This window comes from Molothrus ater, chromosome 17 (assembly GCF_012460135.2).
Source record: "Molothrus ater isolate BHLD 08-10-18 breed brown headed cowbird chromosome 17, BPBGC_Mater_1.1, whole genome shotgun sequence".
Lineage (NCBI taxonomy): Eukaryota > Metazoa > Chordata > Aves > Passeriformes > Icteridae > Molothrus > Molothrus ater.
The window spans coordinates 12,927,869-12,952,021 of NC_050494.2; the positions used below are offsets into that span (position 1 = coordinate 12,927,869).

The 24,153-nt window shown below is 49.6% G+C and overlaps 3 protein-coding genes across 3 annotated transcripts; 1 reads left to right on the forward strand and 2 right to left on the reverse strand.

Moving 5' to 3' along the window:
• Window positions 1–1,249: 1,249 nt before the first annotated feature.
• CSTF1 (cleavage stimulation factor subunit 1) lies at window positions 1,250–10,855 on the reverse strand. Its single transcript, XM_036395719.2, is given in 8 exon segments — window positions 1,250–2,647; window positions 4,206–4,596; window positions 5,102–5,299; window positions 6,666–6,860; window positions 6,862–6,944; window positions 8,189–8,384; window positions 9,119–9,280; window positions 10,074–10,855. Coding segments are annotated over 8 exon segments (1,605 nt in total). The 5' UTR covers window positions 10,194–10,855; the 3' UTR covers window positions 1,250–2,387.
• Window positions 10,856–11,191: 336 nt separating this feature from the next.
• Window positions 11,192–16,192, forward strand: AURKA (aurora kinase A). The gene is made up of 8 exons (XM_036395646.1): window positions 11,192–11,367; window positions 12,023–12,299; window positions 12,828–12,903; window positions 13,519–13,710; window positions 13,941–14,079; window positions 14,422–14,570; window positions 15,106–15,280; window positions 15,576–16,192. Exons 1-8 carry the CDS (start codon window positions 11,314–11,316, stop codon window positions 15,759–15,761), a joined length of 1,248 nt encoding a protein of 415 aa, XP_036251539.1. The 5' UTR covers window positions 11,192–11,313; the 3' UTR covers window positions 15,762–16,192.
• A 526-nt stretch (window positions 16,193–16,718) lies between these two features.
• On the reverse strand, window positions 16,719–22,727 carry FAM210B (family with sequence similarity 210 member B). Its single transcript, XM_036395980.2, has 3 exons — window positions 22,605–22,727; window positions 20,604–20,776; window positions 16,719–18,818 (listed from the first exon to the last, which is right to left on the reverse strand). The coding sequence occupies exons 1-3, from the start codon at window positions 22,719–22,721 to the stop codon at window positions 18,602–18,604; spliced, it is 507 nt and encodes a 168-aa protein (XP_036251873.1). The 5' UTR covers window positions 22,722–22,727; the 3' UTR covers window positions 16,719–18,601.
• Between the last annotated feature and the right edge of the window lie 1,426 nt (window positions 22,728–24,153).

Genomic DNA, 24,153 nt, shown 5'->3' on the forward strand with positions numbered 1-24,153 from the left:
CAACACAAGATGAAAGGAGGGCAGAATAAAACCCAAAAAAAGCCCTTTTGGCGACTGAATGTAAGAAAACGCCGCGTCAAGTGGGATTTTCCTTGGTCTTCCTGCACCAACTTGTCGCAGTTCAGCAGTGGGAAGTGTGAGCCCTCTGCCCCTGCTCCTGTTTCCTCTTTTGCAGCAGTGAGAGCGGGGCTGTGGCACAGTGAGGAGCTGCACAGCCCTGATAAGGCAGCCCTGCACAGCCCCAGCAGGGCAGGATTGCACTGCCAGCTCCTCCCGGCTTCCCAGGCAGTCTCAGCTCTCACAGCCTGAGAAGCAGGAGCCCATCAGGAATTCAAGGCACACAGGGAAAGGTGTTCCCAGGGTCAGGGAATGCTTGGGGTTGGAAAGGACCTTAGGGACCACCTCATTCCATGGGCAGGGACACCTTCCAGCAGAGCAGGTTGTTCCGAGCCCATCCAGCCTGGCCTTGCACACTGAATTTCACCCTGGGCTTCATTTTCTCTCTCAACAGGATTAGTTCAGTTTTTCCCAGCTCTTCTTTCTCCCACAACCTTGTGGCCTAAGGAGGATGTCCAGGACATGGAAAGGCAGCAGGGTGCCAATGGCAGGATGGTTTTGTGTTAAAGAAGTAACTTTTTGCTATTGCACTGTGAGTTCAAGCCCCCAAAACTACGGAAGTTTGAGGTGAGAGCTCCCCCAGTTCACAGCCACAGAGGTGCTTTAACACATAAACCACAAAATGAGGGCTGTAAAAGCAGATTCCAAACACCAGTAACAAGTGCATGAATTACAGACAGGTGCTTTAGCAGAAGAGAAAGGTGGCACTCCAAAACTAAAAAAGCCACTGCTGTCACCCATCCCACATCACGCCTCAGTGACTGTGTCAGGACTTCCCTTTCCCTGCCCCCAGCTCTGCTTCTCCTTGTTTCCCCAGCAAAAAGGCACCAGCACCACCATCCCTCAGCATCACTGCTTCTGAAGGGTCAGAACACAGAGGCAGAGGAGGAGCAAAGAGGATTCAGCCTCAGAAATGTTCTGCATAGAGGGAGCTTTTCAAGAGAAAATTAAATTTCAGTATTTAAATAAGAATCTCCCACATTCTACATCTCGAGTCTGTAATTGTACCTGATTCAGGTGGAACACAACAAATTCATCATTGCCAAGTCCCCAAGCCCCAGCCTCCCATATTTGACCATTCCTCCTTTGTTATACAGAAAACAAATACAACTCCTTCTTTATGTATCAAAGAGCTTTTTAAAAGGCAATCTTTATTTAAATACAGACAAAACCTGTACCCTCACCAGCCCTTGACAATTCCTCAGTGTAATGGAAGTTAATCCAGCAGCAAGAACCACCTCACATTTCAAAACCCTCACAAAGGCAAGTGCTGAGCTCTGACCAAAGGAGCCTCCCAGCTGTGATGCCCAAGAGCTCTGCACGAGGAGGCCTCAAAAAAACAAGTTCAAGGCTCTGCTCAGGCAGATCTCTGGGAGAATAAGTGGTGAATTTTCTAACTTAGAGAAGTTTTAAGCACAGTTTCTCAACAATGGGTGCTGGGTTTGTGACTAATTTAAAAAGAATGTAGTTGAAGTGCTGTGTAGACATAGATGAAGATTCCTCAGTCAATGAAAACAGTGACATTTCTGAGGTACACATACAAAAATTCAGATGCACAGGTTTCTTTCTTTGAGAGGATATTAAAGGTCTCTAAGGCAAAATTATTTTCACTTGCAGCAGCACTGTCACATTTTAATTGCAATGTGGATAATTCCTTAAAACTATTAGGAATTCATTTTGAGGTCCCACTTGTTAAGATAAATTCAGAAGAGGATGAGATGAAGTCTGACTTTAACATGAGAACTAGAAGACCATTTCTGGAATTCATCTAAACAATTTAAAATCCTGTTTGAATTCTTATGGCACAACTCAGAACTGTAGGCCTACTCGGCCAAGAAACAAAAACCACAAAGAATTCACCAAAACCCCAGACTGAAAGATACAAACCAGAGCTTTACAAATAATGAATTGTGGCTGAAGGCAGCTTAAGGCTTTGTTGAAGTTTCTACACCAAGTTCTGCTGCTCTTTGTGTGATCTCTTCTCTGCCAGAGTTCAGAGGGATTGCACAGACACAACACAGAGCAGAACTGGCTCCTTCTGAGCAGGACACAGTCCCATTATCTTGTGTGTGATTCACAGGCAGGGGAACAAGCTTAGCCCTTCCTGCCAGGACCATTTTCTTCTCCACCCCCTCCCTTCAGTACAATTAGAGATGACTTACAAAAATTAAACCGCGCACACTAATAAAAAAAATTAGCGTGGGGTGAAAAGTCTCAATATTTGCTATTTTCCTGCCACATCTGACAGAATCCCTGCCTGCAGAGCACCCTCAGTCCGTGGTGGATCTCCTGTACCAGAACCTGGCTCGGTAGTCATCGCTGCAGGTCATGAAGCCGGGGTTGGTGGGGGAGTGCACGATGCAGCGCACGATGCTGTTGTGGCCCAGGGACAGCAGGTTCCGGCGCTCGGCCGTGCGCGAGTCCCAGCAGCACAGGCTGATGGTTCTCTCGTCGGGCAGCAGCACGTAATCCTCCGTGTGGTTGAACACAGCCTGAGTCCTGTGCACCTGGCGCCCGCTCAGACCGGCACCTGAACGCACACAGCACAACGGGGGCGTTACGAGTGTTCATGCCTACGTGTCACAGACAGGGTTTATGAAAAATCCTTTATCCTTTATTCATTCAGAAACAAAGTGTAAACAATGATTATCTGCTGCTGAGGAATGCAACAGCTGCATCTTTGATTGGTCTCGTGTGGTTGTTTTTAATTAATGGCCAATCACAGTCCAGCTGTCTCAGAGTCTCTGAGAGCCGCAAGATTTTATCATCATTCCTTTCTATTCCTTGCTAGCTTTCTGATGAAATCCTTTCTTCTATTCTTTTAGTATAGTTTCAATATATCATTGTCTTTTAATATATCATAAAATAATAAATCAGCCTTCTGAAACATGGAGTCAAGAGTCTCATCTCTTCCCTCATCCTGGAACCCTTGCAAACACCACCACATCTATAAGTCATTTTCCCTAAGCATCAATTTTCTATCAATTTTCTCTGCTGTTCTACCACTTCCACAAGCAACAGGAGGTGCAATAACAAATATTCTTTTGTAGTTTTATCACAGGACCAGAAAGATTTGAGTCTATCCCCACCCTGTCACTCGAGCACTGAGTGCCACCTCCAGGTGTCCCTTGGACGCCTCCAAACCTCCCTAGGCAGCCCCTGACCACCCTTTCCATGGGGAAATTCCTCCTGCTGTCCATGAATATATGCTAAAATTCCTTAGGGAACAGAAGGAATACCTACACCAACCTGTCCCATGTCCAATCCTTTGCCTAAGAGTACTTCTGCCTGATATTTTTGCATGAGGCTTTCAGCTGTGACCAAGGAGAGGAGAACCCGCAGAGTCTGATGATCCTTGAGGACTTCTCAGTGTGTTTCCCACAGACCCTCCCTGGGATCCTGCAGGGTTTCCCGGGAAGGTGCTGCTCCCTGCTGGCTGCTCCCAGCAGAGCTGGCCTGCAAACAGGGACCTGCAAACCCCAAAACCCAACACACACCATTTCCAGCATCTTTTGTGCTCCTATTGCTTAAGCACATCAGTGCTTGACCCCAAAGCCTCTCACACAGCTGTTGCCACATGCAAAGCTTCCACAGCCTTCATTATTCCCTAAATCCTGCTGAGATCCAAGCATGGCACTGTCAGAGGACCTTGCACACAACTGCATCCTTGGGAAAAAAATACACAGAAATGGATCAAACCAGCTGCAGGTACACTTCAGAGCATTACCATGGCTATAGAGCCACAAAGTTAATGGTTAAATCGAGTGCCCTGAAGTAGCTTCAGTGTTCTTACTTTTCCCCAGTTCAGTGATAACTTCCCTCCAGAACAATGGAGTGAGTAATGATGTCAGAAAATTCTCCAGAATCTACTCAGACTAAAATAGGTTTACACTGACACACAGAAGCTTCAAGCTTCTCTTCTGCAATTGGTCTAATGGAAATATTTTTTTAAAATCCTGGGCAATTTATCCTCAAAGCAGCAGTTTCTCCATTGCCTTTAGGAATTATTATTTTCTGACAGCATTTCCAGCCCTACCACAGCTCAGCACCTGGAAAAGAAGGTGTCTGGAACGTCACCTGCTACATACCTGTGTATTTCACCAGCGTCCGACCAGTGGATATCTCCCAGAGTTTAGCCACAGAGTCTTTCCCACTGGACAAAATATACTTGGAATTTTTGGAAAAAATAGCAGAACAGACTTCAGCTCCATCGTGTGCCTTCTCAAAGGTGGTGATGCAGCGGTTGGAGACCCCATCCCAGAGTTTGATGCAGCCATCCTTGCTGCCTGTCACGTACATGTTGGCGCTGGCGTTGTAGTTGACAGAGCAGATGGCGTCCGTGTGCTGGTCCTGGGGGTTGCAGGACACGAAGCACTGGAAGGTGTTGATGTCGTACAGACGAAGGGTTGGGTGCTGGGTCCCCACCAGGATGAAATCCCCAGAAGGGTGGAAAGAAATGGAGCGTAACATCTCTGCTTCCTGTTGGGTTAAAAACACACAGCGGGGTGAGGAAGGAAAAAAGCTCAGCTGGAAGGGTCGGTGCTGGTGGTGGTGAAGTGCTAAAAACTTACTGGAGTTATCAGCACAAAATGGAAAATGTTTCCTGTGGGATGGAAATGACAGGCTGCCCCTGGCTGTAGTGTAGTTTTTGTCCTAGAGCAGCCTGCAGTGCCCCCTTATTTTAGGATATCACACCCCCCAAACCCACCACCTAATCCCAAATGTTCCTCCAAATCAAAGATAACAGAACTAACTTCCAAGCTAATTCAGATTAGAGTTGGTCTAACGAATAAAAAGCTGACAGGTTCTAGACTTGAATACAAGTGTCCATGATGCACAGAATTGTGACACTGTGTAAGGTCTTAATTCTGTGTAAGGTCTGCAATGCTGAGCCTGCAGCCCCTGATCACCTGAGGCACAGCTGAGCCCACACCACCTCGGCACTCAGACATCTGAGCTTTGCCTGCTCTGAGCAGTATCTCACCTGGATGTACTTGAAGGCTCTTTTGGCAGAAGGTTTTGAATAATCAAACAATTTAAGTGTGTAGTCCCTTGAGCCAGAAGCCAGGATCTGTTCTGTTGGGTGGAAAGCCAAACACGTCACCTCATCCACGTGATCGTACAGAGTCCGGATCACCGGGTGGTTCTCCATGTTCTGCTGCGCTGTCTCATTCATCATGACCTACAAACAACATTCAACATGTTGCTGCTCTTGGAAAATAAAGCAGGTTTTTGACAGGAAAAGTAGGTTTTAGGCTTGCCAGAGAGGCTGAACAGCAGCTCCTCTCTGACACGACCAGGCACGCAATCTGCTCCCTTGGTTATCTGAAGGCCCTTTATAGGCCAACAATTAGGATCCCTGTGTCTTTATGAAGGTCAAAACAACTTGGCTCAAGGACAAACTACTTCAGTAGCAGAGAACTGGTGCAAGAAAACATCACCTTCATAAACAGCCCAAAGCAAAACACTGACTCCTGGGAAGAATCAAGAGAAGCTGCACCAAAACTGCAGCTCTCTGCTGAGAATTTGGTGTGTGCTCTGTGCAAAAAAAAACCCACTTTTCATTGCTACCTGATAACTGCCTTGGAGAGAGATAAAGCAAATCAATGTGTGAAACAGTTCTGAAATATCCAGTGAAAACACAGGTGGCCAGGGGGGCTGCAAGGCCACAAGTGGGTTTTACATGAAGCGTGCTCAGACATTACAGCCAACATCAGCACCCAGCAGAAGCTCAGTTCTCTCCCTGCTGCCAGTGTCCTTGCCCTGGTTCCTCTTCCTTCAAAGGGACTTTATGAGCAGCTGCTGGAGTAGGGAATATGTTGAGACAGGTATTTAGTCCAACCCACTGAGGCAGCCACAAGGTACAGATATGAAATGGAGAGAATTCCCAGAGTGGCTACAAACCATTATCCCAATGAGCATGGCATGGACAGGATTTCAATTGATTACAATCCATTATCCCAATGAGCATGGCATGGATGGGATTCCAATTCATTATCCCAATGGGCATGGCATGGACAGGGTTTCAATTGATTACAATTCATTATCTCAATGGGCATGGCACAGACACCATTCCCAGTGTGGTACAACCCCTCACCTCGATGGGCATGGCACAGACACCATTCCCAGTGTGGTACAACCCCTCACCTCGATGGGCATGGCACAGACACCATTCCCAGTGTGGTTACAACCCCTCACCTCGATGGGCATGGCACAGACACAGTTCCCAGCATGGTACAACCCCTCACCTCGATGGGCATGGCACAGACACCATTCCCAGTGTGGTACAACCCCTCACCTCGATGGGCATGGCACAGACACCATTCCCAGTGTGGTACAACCCCTCACCTCGATGGGCATGGCACAGACACCATTCCCAGTGTGGTACAACCCCTCACCTCGATGGGCATGGCACAGACACCATTCCCAGTGTGGTACAACCCCTCACCTCGATGGGCATGGCACAGACACCATTCCCAGTGTGGTACAACCCCTCACCTCGATGGGCATGGCACAGACACCATTCCTAGCGTGGTACAACCCCTCACCTCGATGGGCATGGCGCTCTTGGCCAGCATCCTCTCGGTGTCCAGGATTTTGATGGAGGCATCGGCCGAGCCCGTGGCTATCAGCTGCCCGTCCCTGCTGTAGGTGGCCACGCGGCAGGGTCCCTTGTGGGATGTCACGTAGCAGGTCTCGTACTCAGAGGCCTCGGGGGACATGGTCTGCACGTCAGCATCGAAACTCCAGGTCGATGCCGGTGCCCGGTGCCACGGTGTCCGAGCGGCCGATGGCGTACTGCACAGCACTGTCATCGTTCTCCATGCCTGGGGACAGCAGGGTGGCACTCAGCACTGCCAGCCTGCCCCTCAGAGCCTGCCACGCTCCAGGGAACGCCTGGGAAAGGCAGCCCTGCAGGGAGAGCTGAGCTGGCAGAGCAGGCTGGGTCCCACGGCTCTGGGGAGGAGTGAGGGACAGCTGGGCTGGAGCAGGCACAGCTCCTCAGGAGCTCTGGGAGTGCCCCAGTGAGGACTGGGAAGGGCTGATCAATGCACTGACAATCAGTCACTGACCATGCACAGGCCTCTGGTCAGCTTTTCATAGGGGAGCAACAAGCCCCAACACTATTACATGAGTTTTAAAGTATAAAACCCAAAGGATTTACTGATTCTTTTCCTATTTTATTGCTCTGAAGCCAAACTATCCCAGCACTGCAAGGAAAAAGCTTGCTGATCTCCAAGCCCACTTCCCAGACTTTTATCTTTATTTCTAAGATGCAGCTACAGACCAGAGAGTTCAACATTGGCAGTGGCAACAGGGCAGACACAAGAGTTTTCAGCCCAGTGGTGATCTTTTTGCTGCTTTCATCTGCTCATTTCAAGTCTAGAATTTGCATTTCAAACAGACACAAAGCTTCACAGATTTATACCCTCAGAACTCAGCTAGTTCAGGCAGGAGAACCAGTTGAGTTACATATGGTGTCATGGTCAGAGCTCTTCCAGGACTTGGCCAGCTTGTTTCAAGAGCAGCTCAGGGGTTTCCCTGTTCTCCCCACACTGTGGCACTTCCAGAGGGAAGCACAGGGAGAGAACAGGTGACAGCCCTGCTGAGACCCCAGAGTGTGCAGCTGTTTCCTGGGGACTGATCTATAAAAGCCAGCAAAGATTGCCAATGGAAGGACTTGCTCCCTCTCCAACACTGTCAGGAACAATCAGATTGGAATTATTTCTTCCTGAAGTCAGCAGAGCTCTGAGGGTGAGATTTTCCCTCAGATCTGGGGGCTCAGTGATTCCATTCACTGGGGTGTTTTGAGAAGACACCCAGAATCCTGAGTGTCCTTAGAGGAGTCCAAACAGATTTGGGCACCACTCAGGGATCTGATTTGTTAGTAATGAAAAAGGAATGCCCTTCAAAACCCTACAGAGACAAAGGCTGTACCCAGATGTAGAAGTGCTGTGCTATTACCAGACACCACCTTTGCATCAAAGGTGTCTTTGCAGTGACACCAACCTCTTAATGCACTGGGGAATTAGAAACTAGACTTTTATGTCAGCTTTTGATTCCAGCTTACCTAACTTAATTAGGTGCAGCAGTTGTTCAGAGGGTGCACACACAGACTGTGGTTTGATCTCATTTATCAAGCCATTGGCAATGTTGATGTATCCATCATAGAGCAGCTGGCTAATTATCAGTTTGTAAAGTTGCTGACGATCTTTCAAACTGACTTTTGTCCTATACATTGTGAGCAGGGACTGCCTTGGGGGGGCCTGGAATGAAGAACAGAAATCACATACAAGAGAGTTGCATGAAACCACCAGAAACTTGGAACAAACCTCAGGGCAGGCACTAAATATTGCTGTGGTTTTGGTGAAAAGCAGAGATGGGGAGAGGAAAGTGGGGGGAAAGAGCAGGAAAAAAAGGAGAGAAAGAAGAGGAAAAGGTGAAGAAAAGGTGGGAGAAAGGGAAGGAAGAGACAGGAGAAAGGGAAAAAAAAGGGAGAAGGAGGAGGAACAGGCAGGAGAAAAGGGAGGAAAAGGACAGGAAAAGAAGGGAGAAAGGGGAGGAAGACAGGGGAGAACGGGGAAGAAGAGAGAGAAGAGGAAGAAGAGAGGGGAGAAAAGGGAGGAAAACGAGAGGAAAAGGGGGAGGTAAGACGGAGGGAAAGACGGGGGAAAGGGAAGGAAAAGGGGAGGAAAAACCTGTTGCGTTTGTTTTCTGTGTCAACGCAAACCTGGGCCACACAGCGAGGCGGGCCGTGCCGAGCGGAGCAGAGCCGGCAGCGTGTGCCAGCGGAGCCAGCGGTGCTGCCGGCGGGCCCGGGCTCCGATGGATGGATGCACGGGGCGCGCAGGACGGCACGGCACAGCACAGCACAGCACAGCACCGGCCCCGCCGCCCGCCCCGCGCCCTCCCCGCCCTCCCGCTGGCGCGGTGGGGCCGCAGCCCCGCGCGGGCGGTGCCGGAGCCGCGGGCGGGCGGCCCCGGCGGTGCCGGTACGTACCGAGCCTTCCTTCTGCCGCCCGCGCTCTGCCCCTAAGATGGCGGCGGGAGCGCGGAGCGCATCGAGCGGCGGCGGCGGCAGCGGCGGGGGCGGCCGGGCCCGCAGGACGCTCCTCCGCGAAGGCTGCTGCATCGAGCGCCCGCACATCGATGGGAGGCGGCTCTTGGGGGGGGCGACACAACGGGGCGGCGTCACGTGAGCGCCACACCCCCCGCGTCACGTGCGGGAGGCGGGAGCCCCCAGGATGGGGGGGAGAGATCGCGGGGACCCCGGTCCCGTTTTGGGGGCCCCGGTCCCCGACCCCGCTTTGGGGACCCCCATCCCCGACCCCGCTTTGGGGATCCCGATCCCGTTTTGGGGACCCGCATCCCCGACCCCGCTTTGAGGACCTCGCTTTGGGGGTCCCCATCCCCAACTCCGCTCCGGGGGTCCCGATCCCCGACCCCGCTTTGTAGACCCCGACCCCTATTACACGCCCCCCGCGCTAGGGATCGCGGGGTTCTTCTGGCCGTTCCCCCCTCCAGGGGTCCCTCTCGCTATTTCGCCCCTTCCGGGGGTCCCTTCTCTCCATTCCGGCCCCTCCGGGGGTCCCGCTCCCCATTCTCCCCTCCAGGGATCCCGGGGGTCGCTCTCCCCATTCCTCCCCTTCCGGGGATCCCGGGGGTCCATCCCCGTTCCCCTTCCGGGGGCAGCGGGGCGCTGGCGGAGGCCGCAGAGCCGCGCTCGGGGCGGGATCGCGGGCGGGGGAGCGGCGCTGGCCCGGCCCCCAGCGGGCGCGGGGGGGAGCCCGCGGCTTCTTTTGTGTCGCAGCCGCAAAGCTCCGGAGCGCCGCTTCCGCCAGACCCCGGATCCCAAACACGGCGACGTGAACGGGCTGGGAATGAAGCGGCTGGCGCTGCTGCCCGGCCCGGCCCCGTCCCCAGCGCAAACCGTCCCCTCCCCGAGTGCTACTCACGTCAGCCTCGAGAAAGGGCAGCCGGAGCGGGCGCGGGTCGAGCAGCGGGGCTGCCATGCTCCCCATGCCCCGGGGCAGCTGTCGTCTATCACACGCTGCAGCGACACGGCGACCCGACATCTTCTTTTTACCTATCCTGAACCACTTGTAAACACCAACACACACAACCAGGCTCTCCTTCGCTCTTGTTTTCAGCACCGCGGAGACACTGAAAAGTTCCCTTGGATCGCAGTTCTTCGCAAGCCCCGAGCGCCGGCTGGAGTTTCCTCGCTCCGCGGCGCCTCGCAGGGACCCGCGGGCTCCGGGCTAGCAGCACCTCACGCCGCGCTCGCTGCGCTGCTCGCGGGCCGCGTTCGCTGACCGGCCGCGCTCCCGCTGTCCCGGCGTCTCCTCGGGAGCCGCGCGGCTCTGGGCGCTGCCGGGGGCTGCGGCGCGAAGGGTCCGGGCCGGGCGGTGCCTTGGCACTTGGCGCTCACCCCGCAGCGCTGGCGGCACGTGGCACTGCCCGGGGCCGCTCGGCCGGGACGCACCGGGAGGCTCCGGCCCTGCTCGGCCCGTCCGGGGGGGCACCCACACAATGGCCCCGCTCGCGCTCGGCCCCACGCGCAGGTGGCAGCAGCGCCGCTCCCCGGCCTGGCCCGGGGGTGGACGGGGGTGTCTCGGGGGGAGTCTGGCGGGAGTGGGACTGACCTGGCGGCGCTCCCGGGCGCGGAGCGGAGCGGAGGCGGCGGCGGCCACAGGTGGGAGCGCGGCGCGTTACGCGATTTGCGTAGCGGAAGCGGCGGCTCGGCCGGCGGGAAGTGCGCGGGCGGCGCGCGCCGGGGGGCGCGGCGCTACGCAAAGTGCGTAACGCGCCGCGCGGCGACAACGCCGGCGGAGAGGCGGGAGTGGCGCGTGCGCCCCTCGCGGCGCGGCGGAGCGCGCCCAGCAGCCAATGGGCGGGCGGGGCGCCCGCGGGAGGAGCCAATCAGCGTGCGCGGGCTGCGGGAGCGCGGCCAATGGCGGGCGGCGGGGGTTTAAAGGGGTATTTAAGGCGCGGCGGTTTGAATTCAAACAGCTCCGGCGGCCCTGAGGCGGATGCGGCTTCCCGGGGAGCGTGGGGCGGGCAGGGTCCATCGATACCGGACCGCTATCGATAACGAGTGCTAATCGATAAGGGACCCCAGATTCCCTCTGCTCCGCTCACCAAGCCCCTCTCGCCCTCAGCCAGAGCCGCACAAGCCTCTCCCGCTCTGGCGCTATGGACAGGAACGTGAAGGAGAACCACGCCGCGTACCCAGGCCGTGCTGCCAAGGTAAGGTGTGAAATACACGGTTTATGCTCCTCTTCCCGAGCAGTTTCCTCTGCTGCATTCTTGGTCTCGATGCCTGGGAGTTTGCCATCAAAATTCTGGTCTGTTCAAGGAGTGGTCTTTAGTTTTTACCTTTTGGATTTGTTTCTCCCTATTGCACGTTAACTACAGGTTTCAAACTAGTAATTTATCTTTCAGTAGAAAAAACAGCCCAAAGCTGATTTTAAAAAAATTACTGTTACTATTCGCATATTATTAAATGGGGAAATCTCTTTATATTATAAGTATTTAAGAGCCCTTAAAGAGAGAGCAAGTGTTATAATCAAATTACTTTAGATGCAAATTTTAAAAGCAAGCACTGAGCAAATGTTACTATTGATACACATGTGCAGCAGTGCTCAAGATCACCCTGATTATTGTATTTTTCCAATTAGAAATACAGGCTCTGTCTCACTATTTTATATAAAACTAAATAGGCCTGGTAAGTTTTTGGAACAAAAAAGCAAAATGAGCAAAATTTCCTTTTAATTAACTACTCAGCACACGATTTTTAGTGTTTCTGTTAAAGTGCTTTTGTGTGGTTTTGCCATCCTGAGAGGGGCTGTGAAGCTTCTGCCGTGCTGCTGCACAATTAACCCATTCTCCTTTCTCTCTGAAGGTTGCCAATCCCATCGGGGATGCCCCCAAGCGTGTCCCTGTGGCGCAGCACTCAGCCCAGAGCCGCTCACTCACCAGTGGAGCTCCAGCCCGAGTTCTGTGTCCCGCAAACTTCGCCCAGAGAGTCCCCGTGCAGCCCCAAAAACCTGTACAGCCCCCAAAACCGCCCAGCAACCAAACAGCGCAGCAGCTCCGGCCCAAACCGCCCCAGCAGGCCGCTGTGAGACCTCAGGCTGCGAGCAAGAGCAGTGAAAAACCTCCCCAGGCTGCAGCACCTGGTAATTGTGAGGGTGATTTCCCTGTGATTTTCCAGCTGTGATACTCAGGATGCTCCTAAAGCTGCTGCTGATCGAGGGATGGTCCTGGAGGGAAGTTCTCAGTTGTGCCCCCAAACAGAAGAGCAGCACATGGTTCACCTCTGGTGTTGCTGCACCATCCTTGTGAATTTATCTCTAAATTAACCAATTAGAGACAATATGGTGTTAAAAACTTGAAGGTGCTCAGCAGCCAGCTGGGAGTTAAAGTAATTTGCATTCAGACCTCACAGATTTTCCAAGATTCATGCACAAGGATGCTTTTGTTTGGGGAGGGGGAAAGAATTCATGGGGTTTTATGCTCAGAAAAGCCTTTAAAGTTGTATTTTGCTAGCACTGTTTGTTTCCAAGCAGTCAGCTGTGCTAGGTTGCTTAAAATGTCATGGAATGGATTCTAAAAACTGCTCCAGACGATGCTCAGGGCTTAGATTTGTTCCTATTTGTGTGTTCAGTGAGTCTGGTTCAACAATTGATTTCCTTCTCTGTACACAGCACAGAACCCTGAAGCAGAAAGCACCTCGAAACAGAAAACTGAGGAGACCAAGAAGAAAAGTGAAGAGACTAAGAAGTAAGTTCTATACCTAAACTGCAGATAACTGAGCCCTGCTGGAGCTCCTTTGGCTGTGGAGCCTGGTGACCCCCACACTTTGCAGACAACACAAGGAAGGCAGCCTTTGACCTGGTAATTGCCAGGAGCAAGGACTTGCTGTAATCTAAAGAAAACTTTGGGCTAAATGCAGAGTAGCTCTTCCCAGGGGAGAGAGAGCACTGATAGCTGCTGCCCCAGTCACGAGATGTGCTCCTGAAAACAAAGCCTCCTTCATCTGGGCAGGAGGCTGGAGTCTAATTTGGGATGAACCTGGATTTGTTTATGACCACTTTAAGTTGTTTTGCCATGCCCTGGTGATGTGTCTGGGTTAGGAGTATCCAAGGAGCCCAGCTTGGTAAACAGTCTTCATTTTCTAGCAGGGTGGTTGCTGTAGTGTCTGCAGAAGCTTCAGGAGGGAAGAAAATAGCTTTCAGAACTTCCTTTTGAAAAATCTCAATGCTTTTATTCTCTTGGTGTTTTCTTAAAGACTAAAATCTAGTTTAGAGTACTAAACATCTATTCAACAAGAATGTTATCAACTGTAAATCTGAGTCAAAGCCAACACAACTCCAGCTTTTGACTTTCCTCTTGCAGAAGGCAGTGGTCTCTTGATGATTTTGAAATTGGTCGTCCTCTGGGGAAAGGAAAATTTGGGAATGTGTACCTGGCACGTGAAAAACAGAGCAAATTCATTCTTGCACTGAAAGTGCTCTTTAAAACACAGCTTGAGGAGGCTGGTGTAGAGCATCAACTGCGAAGAGAAGTGGAAATACAGTCTCACCTTAGGTAAAGCTTAGTGGTATTTTACTCTGCTTTGTTTGCATGCAAATAAATGAAGTAGTCTTGATTATGATGAGGCTTCTGCTTTATGATAAGATTTCTTTGTGTGTTATGAACTGAAGGAACACAGATGAGCTGAAATTCCCATGCTTGCCTTGAAAGTGGGGGGGAGGAGGGGGAAATTAAAGGTTTTGGAGAAACACCAGGTTCAGAAGAACACTGAAATCTCTTTGCAGGCACCCCAACATTCTCAGATTATATGGCTACTTCCATGATGTGACTAGAGTCTACCTGATCCTGGAGCATGCACCTCGTGGGGAGGTCTACAGGGAGCTTCAGAGGCTCACCAAGTTTGATGAGCAAAGAACTGCTACTGTAGGTTGTTCCAGCTTCCTCTCCATTCCTCTGGTATCTGGGATCTCTGCAGGACAGAGCCAGCCCTTCAGAGCGAGTGTTGGGGGGAACTGAGACTCCTTACTGCTAGTTGGCATCTGGGCAGGGAATGATTGGGAAGACTTAGGGCTGTGCAGGAATTTATGTTCAGAATTGTTTAATATTGCAAGGCACAGCCTCTATTACTAGGCTTCAAGGGTTAAGGAGTAATTGCTTTAACTTAAAATTATAATTATGGCTCAAAAAGGCTGTGCTGCAGCCAGATAAACTCAGGTGACAGTATCTTAAAGATTGTGGCTTAAAGGTTGTTCTCTCTGTGCCCAGTACATCACAGAACTGGCAGATGCCCTCTCGTACTGTCACTCCAAGCGTGTGATCCACAGAGACATCAAGCCAGAGAACTTGCTGCTGGGATCAAATGGAGAGTTAAAAATTGCTGACTTTGGGTGGTCTGTGCATGCTCCATCTTCTAGGTGAGAATTCAGTCTCTTGAGCACTGAAATCCTTCTCTAGTGTCAGTTTTTGTCACGCAGTTGTGGAAGGGAGGTACATGGGAGCTTCTTGAAATACTGGGGAAAATGCTGCTAAACAAAGGTGCTAACAGGCAACTGGTGTGACAGAGGAGGGTTGTTGTCCTGGTTTTTAGTTCAAACCTTGCTGACCCTCAAAGGAACCTTGGTGTAGGGTTACATGGTCCCTGAGATGACAAACCTGCTCTTGGGCTCAAACATTATTCTGGCAATTTGGTTATTTCTGAGAGAGTGAGAAATGGCACCTGAGAAGGGAGGAACAGGTTTGTTCTAGCATGTGGGGTGAAGAAAGGAGCTAGGACTGACTGATTGCATGGACTGAGATACTTTCAGGAGTAGAAAATGCCCTGCTGGCTTTTCTTTCCTAGCTGTTCTGGGTGTTGCTGAGGTACAGATGACTGCCAGCATTAGTTCTTCTGGCTCTTGAAATATATCCTCTAATTATCTTAATCAATAATTAACTTGGACTTTTCTTCAGGAGAACAACTCTTTGTGGGACACTCGACTATCTACCTCCTGAAATGATTGAGGGAAGAACACATGATGAAAAGGTGGATATTTGGAGCCTGGGAGTTCTGTGCTACGAGTTCCTTGTAGGGAAACCACCTTTTGAAACAAAAACCTATCAAGAAACCTATAGAGCTATTTCAAGGGTAAGTGCCAGTGCTTATGCAGGTTAGCTGGGCCATGCTTTTAGTTCTAGAAAGGTTTCAGCAAACTTAAGTTTGAAGCATAATGAAAACAAACACAAGAATACACAAATGCTTTCACAAGCAGTGAGAAGCTTGTTCAGGGTTATAATGAAATTATTTTACCAATAGGCAGATGGTGCACAGCCTGCAAGGCTGGCACAGCTTTTAAGGGGTAACTTGAGTAGAGCCCTTTGGTTCTATCATGTGGTTATTGCTAAGACCTTTTGCATGATTGTTAATGTCCTTTTTTCCTTAGGTGGAATTCAAGTTTCCTCCATTTGTAACAGAAGGTGCGAGGGATTTAATTTCCAAGCTCCTGAAGCACAACCCCTTCCATCGCCTGCCCCTGAAGGATGTGCTGCTCCATCCCTGGATCACAGCAAACTCGACCAAGACTCCCACCAGCAGGAAGAGTGATGGTGCTGCCCCCTCCAAAACATAGCTCGAGGAGGGAGGGTGACTCGTGGGACGGACAAGAGGAGCCCTGTACTGTGACTACTGTCATGCTTACAATAGGAAAAGCAGGTCTTGGAATCTAGTGGCAATTGGGATGCAAATCCTTGGGTTGGCTGGTGTCTTAAACTCGAATTGCAGCATAAAATTATTTGACTTCTCTCTGGAGCTTGGGAATATTTAATGTACTTGAAATCAGTTCCATGTGGGCCAGTTTGCTGGTGTAAGTATGAAGCTGTTGGAGGCTCTTGTGCTGAAAATGGTTCCTTGTTCCACCACAAGGAAGTTGTTGTTCTGGCTTATGGAACAGTGCAATATCCTGGAGATGCCTGCTCCTCCCTCCCTGGGCTGCTCAGGGTGTCTTACCTGTGGTGTAACCTGAAACTGAGCGAGGTGTGAATGCCTTTTTCAAGTGTTCCAAAAATGATGTGGCAATTGGTTTTGTCTCTAGTTTTAAATGTGAGCACTCAATTTGTAAAATAAAGACTTGTTATACTGCACCCAGCAGCAGGGTGAGCTTCCTTGTGGCACTGCTTGGTTCAGGACCAGCACAGCTGAACTGCTGCTCCCAGAGGTGAATTCCCAAAGTGTAATTCCCACCTCTGTCAGAAGGGAAGCTCAAAGTGCTGGTACCACAGAGTCATTCACCATCCCACAATCCCAATGTAGGACTGCAAGGTAAGTACCAAATGTGTTGCTACTTCACCTGCTTGGTTTATTGAGAGCTTGGCCTGCTCTTGCCTTTTTCCAGTGAGTTTATTCAAAGATCTCCCATCTGATAACATTTTCCAGCCCTTTCTCTCAGAAATACTTTCAGATTATGTTGGGTAACAGCAAATAGCAAGACCAGATGTTTATAAGACACTCCTTAAAATGGACCAAGGGTCAGGCCCCTTGCCACCAAAATCAGTGCCAACTCTTTTCCAGGAAAACACTTAAAGCAAACTAAGAGAAAGCAATTTATTGTCTTTTCAGAATAAGATTTTGCTATTTTACAAACAGTTTTAAAAAATGATCCTTCTACAAGCAAGGAGTCCAGAATTCAAAATATATTCTCAAATTAATTTAAAATATACTTTGCAAAAATCTTCATCTAAACAAACTGCCAGTAGTTTATACAACCACATAAGTAATCAGAATTCTGGCCACAATTTATATGAAGCTGCTTCTTTACAGCAAGAAAACTCTAGTGCTGCGTGCCTTCTACTGACTTAAATGATTTTATGATTTTAAATGATTCCATATGATTTTGAAAAAAAACTTTGAATATTCCTTCTTTATCACATTTAAGACAAAACATCCTTCTCAGAAATTATTCTACCTAAAGTAAACAAGGCTGCCTCAGAGTTATTTTGGAATTCTTATCCTTGGTCCACATGAAACCTGGGCATTTCTGTGGTGGGGAAGGAGTTAAGGTGCAATTTCATGTTCTAGCTGAGGGGAGGCAAGAGGCTGCTCATAACAAGAAGTTATTTGCTCCTCCTTTCTTCCCTCAGCCAGCTCTTATCAAAACTCCACCCTTTCTTCCTCTCTATTCACTAAATTTTAGCAAAACTAGAAAGCTATTTCAGGTATTTTCCTGCTATTTTACTTAAATCAGAGTTTTGTATAATCAGATCTGTCAGAGCCACCTTGGGGTAAGTGCAAGCACAAAGGGAACTCAGAAAAGAGCAGCCAGCAGGTCCCACACAGCCCCAGCTCTTGCTCAGGCTCTCCCAGCAGCACAGGCCTGAGCCCCAAAGCCAGGCCTAGCCCAGTGTGACACTCATTTATCTGCAGCTTGAGTGGAAGGTGAAGATCCACCCCTGTAACTACATTCTAACATCACAGTGTCCCCATAAGGAAAGGCAGAGCCCCCTCATTGCTACATTCACCAGTCTCAGCCCAAAGCACAGGAATTCTCCCTGGAAGCTGGGAATTGGAATGTTTGCACTTCTGGTGCAGATGATTTGAGTTTCACCCACGGGAGCAGAAAGCAGCTGGGCTTAGTTTAAAGATTTAAAAAAAGTGTTTCCAGTACAAAGCCAGATCTCAAACTATTAAAAAGCCCCAGCTCCTCTCTGCCTTGATGCTGTTTGGAGTATGTTCACATAGGTAATTCTGGTTACACTGATTCCAGTAGGCTCAGGATTTCTTCTGAGTCCATAGACATTTAAAAACAAAGGGACTTTAGTAAGGCTGGCTCCCAGCCAGCACATTTTCAAACAATAAAATCTTGGACTATGGAAGCAATACGCATAGTTTCAGAACAGTGCTTCAGCTATTGTGACTAAACCAATTATGACTGCAATAATTCATCATATGGGTACTCTTACTGAAGTCAGGTCAGTGCCTGTGTTGTACTGCAAGAAGTGTACTTACTTCACTATAATGAAAGCCTCTTCTAACAAAAGAAACACCCACCTGCCACTTTAGATTCCAGTACATACCCTTATCAAGAGAGCTACCCATGTAGTGAGATTTTGTTTATTCTGCTGGAAAGAGACTCTCACAGTTCCTCAGCTGCACAGCAATAAATGAAAGCTATGACTGTTTTTAAAAGAAAAAAAAAGGCTCAAAAGCTGGCTTATAAAGATCCAGAACTGTGCTCACTGTCAAGCATTTATATTCCCACTTGAAACGCAAACCAGATCCCATTTGAACAGGTTTGTCCTAAGAATAAGCGGCGAAAGGGACAGGAGACAAGGACAGCACTTTTCACAGTGACATTTACCTGAAGGAACAAGCGAGAAACGCAAGATGAGATCGACCTGAACCCAGACAAGTCTTTGAAAGAAACGTTTGCCCTGAAGAGCTGGGCAGCTGCACTGGAGAGCAGGGGCAGGAGGCTCAGGGGCTGGAGGCAGGCGGTTTGAAGAAGCCGGCCTTGCGGCAGTAGCGCACCACGAAGGGCACGGACACCACGGTGATGCTGATGCGCACGGGGGCGAAGAGCTTGTGCACAGCGTAGGCCAGCACGAAGGTGCTGGTGCCAGCTGCCATCCGCGACTGCAGAGAGGCCTCGCTGAAACCCAGCTTCAGCAGCACCGCGCTCATGTCCACGCCGCTGCAGAGAGAGGAGAGGCTGCTTTAGGTTAGGGTTGAAAATACAAATACAAACTGCTGGGGGGTTGCTCACAAAGGTTCATGTGTCATGTTCCTACTCAGCCTTCAGAGATGGAGTTTCTCTTAGTGATTCTTAAAGAGTTACTGTGAATCAGATTACATTTAGCTGAAATTATGAAAGAAGTGTCTTGCACACAGAGTGATTTGGGAAGACAGAAAATCACTTCTGCTCCTCCTCATCAGCACAGCAGATGAGCAGAGCCCATGAGCACTGCGCTCATGTCCACGCCACTGAGAGAGAGGAGAGGCTGCTTTAGGTGAGCATTAAAAATACAAACTGCTGGGGGTTTGCTCACAAAGGTTCATGTGTCACGTTCCTACTCAGCCTTCAGAGATGGAGTTTCTCTGCAGTGATTCTTAAAGAGTTACTGCGAAGTAACCTAAGTGAAGTTTGCAGAGAGGAGATGCTGCTTTAGGTTAGCATTGAAAATACAAACTGCTGGGGGGTTGCTCACAAAGGTTCATGTGTCACGTTCCTACTCGGCCTTAAGGGATGAAGTTTCTCTTAGTGATTCTTAAAGAGTTACTGTGAAATTTCTCTGCAAAGTGATTCTAAAAGAGTTACTGTGAATCAGATTACACTTAGCTGAAATTATGAAAGAAGTGTCTTGCACACAGAGTGATTTGGGAAGACAGAAAATCACTTCTGCTCCTCCTCATCAGCACAGCAGATGAGCAGAGCCCATGAGCACTGCGCTCATGTCCACGTCACTGCAGAGAGAGAGGAGATGCTGCTTTAGGTTAGCATTGAAAATACAAACTGCTGGGGGGTTGCTCACAAAGGTTCATGTGTCACGGCTCTACTCAGCCTTTAGAGATGAAGTTTATCTGCAAAGTGATTCTTAAGGAGTTACTGTGAATTTGTGTTGGGAGTTTCACCTTCCCAAATTTATATTAAACTATATTCTGTGTCTTGGGGAAATTTATCACCTAAGCACAAACCAAATGAGGTGTCTGCTGTTAGGCTTAGTGTTACAAAATGACAAATAATCTAAAACCTAGCAAGTGAAGGAAGTGTTGAGGACCTCAAATGGGCATTATCCACCAAAGTCATTAATACAGAAACATAGCAGATTTCATCAGGGATTCAACCATACCTGAAGGGAAAAAAATGTTGTCATCCTGTGCCACAATGTAGTAAACAGGAGAAATGAGGCATTCACCTATTCCCACTGGAGTCAGGAATAAGCAGCAGGGAATGTTTGGGGCAATAACATGTTCCCCTGTCTCCTCAGCTGGAATATCTTGTGTAACATGCATTCCAACAAAGCCACACACAATTCCCCACCTGACTCCTGTATTTTCACTCTAATCCTCTTATAGTGGCTGTTATTTTCTGCAGTTCAACTGCACAAACTGTGTTCAACACCCAGAAAAATACCTTTATCTCTAAGCCCCAGAGCACTTTTGCATGGCTCTATCTCTCCAGACCAAGCAAGAACAAAAGATATCTGCAGAACAAATATATTTTCTGCCTGGTCAGTTATGGTGGTGCTGTGCCTGCTGTTTTCCCTGCTGATGAACCTGTGCAAAATGTCCATGTACAACTCCCTTGTCTCATGCCTGATGGGAGATCAGGTCCATTTAAGGACCCATCCATACTCAAAATTCAGGAGGGAAGGTCCAACAGGCATAAAGTGCCTGTCTCCTGTCAGAAATAAGCACAATGGTAAATGTATTTACTTTACCACTACCTAGAGATGACAGACAGCTGTACAAACCTCACCTTGACACAGCCAGGTAGAAGATTCCCAGAGATACTAAGGAAATTCCAACATGGAAGGAAACCCCTACAGCACCATATTCTTTAAAAACTTGTTTCAGCTGCTGGGATTTGTTGAGTTTCTTGTTTTCAGCACTGGGATCAGTGGCTGCATTTTTGAGGGGTTCAGCTGCATCCTGAAAAGAAAACAATTAGAAGTATTTGTTAGTATGAAGCACAAGATCATATTACAGTTAGCTGAAATTACAAAAGAAGTGTCTTGCACACAGAGTGATTTGGGAAGACAGAAACTCACTTCTGCTCCTCCACATCAGCACAGCAGATGCTGTGGCAGAGCCCAGACAAGCTCCCTTCTCCCACCTACTCCTGTCAAAGAAGTGCACTGATCTTGGTGTAAATTCTTACACAATTCAGGTTTCATAATTAAAACCAGATTATTTGATCCCAGCGTGTGCCAAGGCACACCCACACAGCTGCTGGAGCCATGAGACTGGGGTGTGAGAGCTATTGGCTTCCACCCACTGCCCAGCTTTACCCAGTGACTCCTCGAGCACAGCTCTTTGTTCCAGGGGCACTGGAAGCCCACCTGGTACCCCTTAAAAACAGCTCCCTGATGGAAGAGATCCAAAGTTTAAGTTCCTTTAAATCACCCTTCATGGACGAGCTGATCAAAGGAAGAACTGCAAGTGTTGACAGCAACAAGCAACTCTGTTGCTACGGTGTAGACAACAACTGCAGGGACATGCCAGGGCTGGTGTCCAGAGCCCAGCTGCACTGAAAATCTTTGTCACAGCAGAAGTCATTGACAGATTTTTATCTGGGTACCTTTCAAGTGCAGAACTTCGTACTAAACCATATCCCAAAGCAATCTGAAAAGAAATCAAAGGAGGGCAGCTGTGGTGGCAGCCCTTGGAAACTCCCCATGCTCGCCAGAGAAGAAATACTGACAGGAAGAAAACATTTCCACAAAAACCTCAGGATTTGTCTCTAATTAGTCAGCATTTGTCAGGAAACATTAGCGGAGCCCTTTCTTTCCAGCTGAGCTCAGCAGCAGTTGTGACAATGTGACAGCCACCACGGGACAGGTAGAGCCACCAGGTGCCTGCCACCACCGTCCCACTGTGGTTTCAAGGCATACAAATTCGAAGAAAAATATTCTTGATTAATTATTGCACTTGCTAAGATTGTAAATTAGCATACAAGACAGTCTTACAACCCTCAAGGCAAGCACACCACCCGCCCAGACCCTAACCCCACATTTGCTTGCTGTTTTTCTCTTTTGTAATGATTTGTGTTGCTTTGTATTTCATTTTGACAGGAAGTCATACAAATACAGAAACAGGAAACTGTGTAGCTTAGCTTATCCTGATTCTTGTCGTTTTAAAACTTTACATTTTTTCTTTTGTGGCTCATGAGCTCTGGGTCTTAGGGATGGATCATAAGGACTGAAAAATTGCTTGTTCTGATCTTTCAAGTCCATTCCAATTCACCTGTATTCTCAGGCTCCCACACCACGAATGGTATTGAAGCAAAACATAAAAAAAGAATTTTCAAAAAAGAATTTTCATTTCAAGAGATATTATTTGGAGTACCCAGAGCAGTCACAGAAGGAATAATGTCCAGCTTAGCAAGTAAAGCTGCTGCCTATTTCCATGTCACTCTGCGACAATATTTCAGCTAAAAAGCCGATTTTATTCGCATCATTCAGGAGATTTAAAGCATGAAAACACATCTAAAACACCCCGTGATCCTTCACAACGAGGCAGCAGAAACCACGCTGCAAATTGCGCTGCAGACATTAAAGCTCACACTGCCAACGTGCCCACCAGCAGGTGCGAACCAGCTCCCACAGAAACACGACAAACACGATTTATTGATCCCATGGGGGCTGGGAGAGGGGATAGAGGTGAAAAACACTGAAATACACCCCTAAAAAGCCGAGGAGCAGGGGGAGATCGGGGCGCTCAGTGCCGCTGGGCAGGCGGCCCCTCAGCCCTCACGTACCTTGGCGCGGGCGCGGCGCGGGCCCGGCCCCGGCGGCAGCGCGGCCCAGGCGGGGCAGGGGGAGCGGGGCAGGCGGAGCGGGGACAGCAGCGGCGACAGCCGGCATAGGCGGTACATGGCGGCACGGCCGGCACACGGCAGCGGCCCGGCCCCCCGAGCGGCATGACGGGCCGGGCACACGCCCCGACCGCCTCCTTAAAGCCGCAGCGTTCGCGTTGGTGAGGTGCCGATGTCTTGTGGCACAGCGGGTGCCGCGGTTCCTCTCGGCAAGACCTCCCCGCCAAAGATTTCTACCTGATATCCAGTCTAATCCTTCTCTCTTTCATTTTGAAGTCATTTCCCCTCGTCATGTCACTCCAGGCACTTATAAATGGTCACAGAGCTACAGAGTATCCTGAATTGGGCTGGACACACACAGATGATCCAGTCCAGCTCGGCGCTCTGCACAGGACGCCTCAACAATCCCAAATAAACGAGAGGGATTTTTCCTCAGGAACTGCAGTGACAGGGCGAGGGGGAATGGCTTCAAATGTAGAGAGGGGAAATTCACACCATAACAATCCCAACAATCCCACCTGCGCATCCCTGGCAGCTCTGTCTGAATGTGCAGCCTCGGCCGTGCCCATTCCTTGGGGAGCCTGGGCAGTGCCCAGCACCTCTGGGGGAAGAACCTATCCCAAAATCCAACCTAACCCTCCCTGGCACAGCTCCAGCCGGTCCCTGGGTCCTGTCACAGCGCCTTGCACGTGGCCTTGCTGAATGAATTTCACCAGGTTTTCACAGTCCCATCTCTGAAGCTTGTCCAGGTCCCTCTGGATGCCATCCATTCCTCCATGACCACCCGACACAGCTGGGAGCTGTCACAAGCTTGCCCTCATAACTGTGGTCACAAGGGTTTCATCCCTGCATTTTTCTGAAATGCAGAAAAAAATGCATTTTTCCGTGCCACTGCAGACATGGCTGCTCATGGAAGGGTGAAGGATGAATAACCCTGAAACTGCCTTCCCAGGTGGAGCCCCAGCAATGAGATCCTGCTCTCTCCAGCTGCAAAGCCTTTCCTCTTCAGGCACGCTGTGTTTCTGCAGCCATGTGAGCTCACAGGCCTGAGGACAATGGGAGGACTGTGTCGATAAATAAGAATTTGCCGTTCAGGAGGCTGGAGTGGAGCTGCACAGGCCAGCAGGGCACGGTGCAGCGCTGCTGGGCGGCTGCTGTCGAGTGCAAGGCTCCACAGAACAGATGGGTTTCAGGGAGGATCTCAGGGGAAGAGAGGATGAGAGCTTTGCTTGATTGAAACGATCTGTTCTGTCTCAACAGCACTGCCAGTTCCATGCTTTACACTGCCTGTAGTTCTTGCTTCATAAGTCCAGCCCCTCTCTGGATGCTTTGGAGAAGAAGAGTTTCTCAGAACACAATCTCAACGTTTATTACTGCTCCAAAGCAGTTTGCTGTGTGTTTTCTGTGAATGTTTGCACACCAACACCACTGGAGCAGAGAGGTGATAATGGCATGGCAGTGCTCTGAGCAGAGCACACTACAGCTTTGTCCA

What these genes read in the sequence shown, in the direction of transcription:
- AURKA (XM_036395646.1), top strand. Translation starts at nt 11,314, where the DNA reads ATGGACAGGAACGTGAAGGAGAACCACGCCGCGTACCCAGGCCGTGCT. An exon ending in AAAAGTGAAGAGACTAAGAA is followed by an intron (nt 12,904 to 13,518) that starts GTAAGTTCTATA and finishes TTCCTCTTGCAG; the next exon opens with AAGGCAGTGGTCTCTTGATG. An exon ending in GAAATACAGTCTCACCTTAG is followed by an intron (nt 13,711 to 13,940) that starts GTAAAGCTTAGT and finishes ATCTCTTTGCAG; the next exon opens with GCACCCCAACATTCTCAGAT.
- FAM210B (XM_036395980.2), bottom strand. Translation starts at nt 22,721, where the DNA reads ATGTACCGCCTATGCCGGCTGTCGCCGCTGCTGTCCCCGCTCCGCCTG. An exon ending in CGCGCCGCGCCCGCGCCAAG is followed by an intron (nt 20,777 to 22,604) that starts GTACGTGAGGGC and finishes TTTTCTTTTCAG; the next exon opens with GATGCAGCTGAACCCCTCAA. An exon ending in TTCTACCTGGCTGTGTCAAG is followed by an intron (nt 18,819 to 20,603) that starts GTGAGGTTTGTA and finishes CTCTCTCTGCAG; the next exon opens with CGGCGTGGACATGAGCGCGG.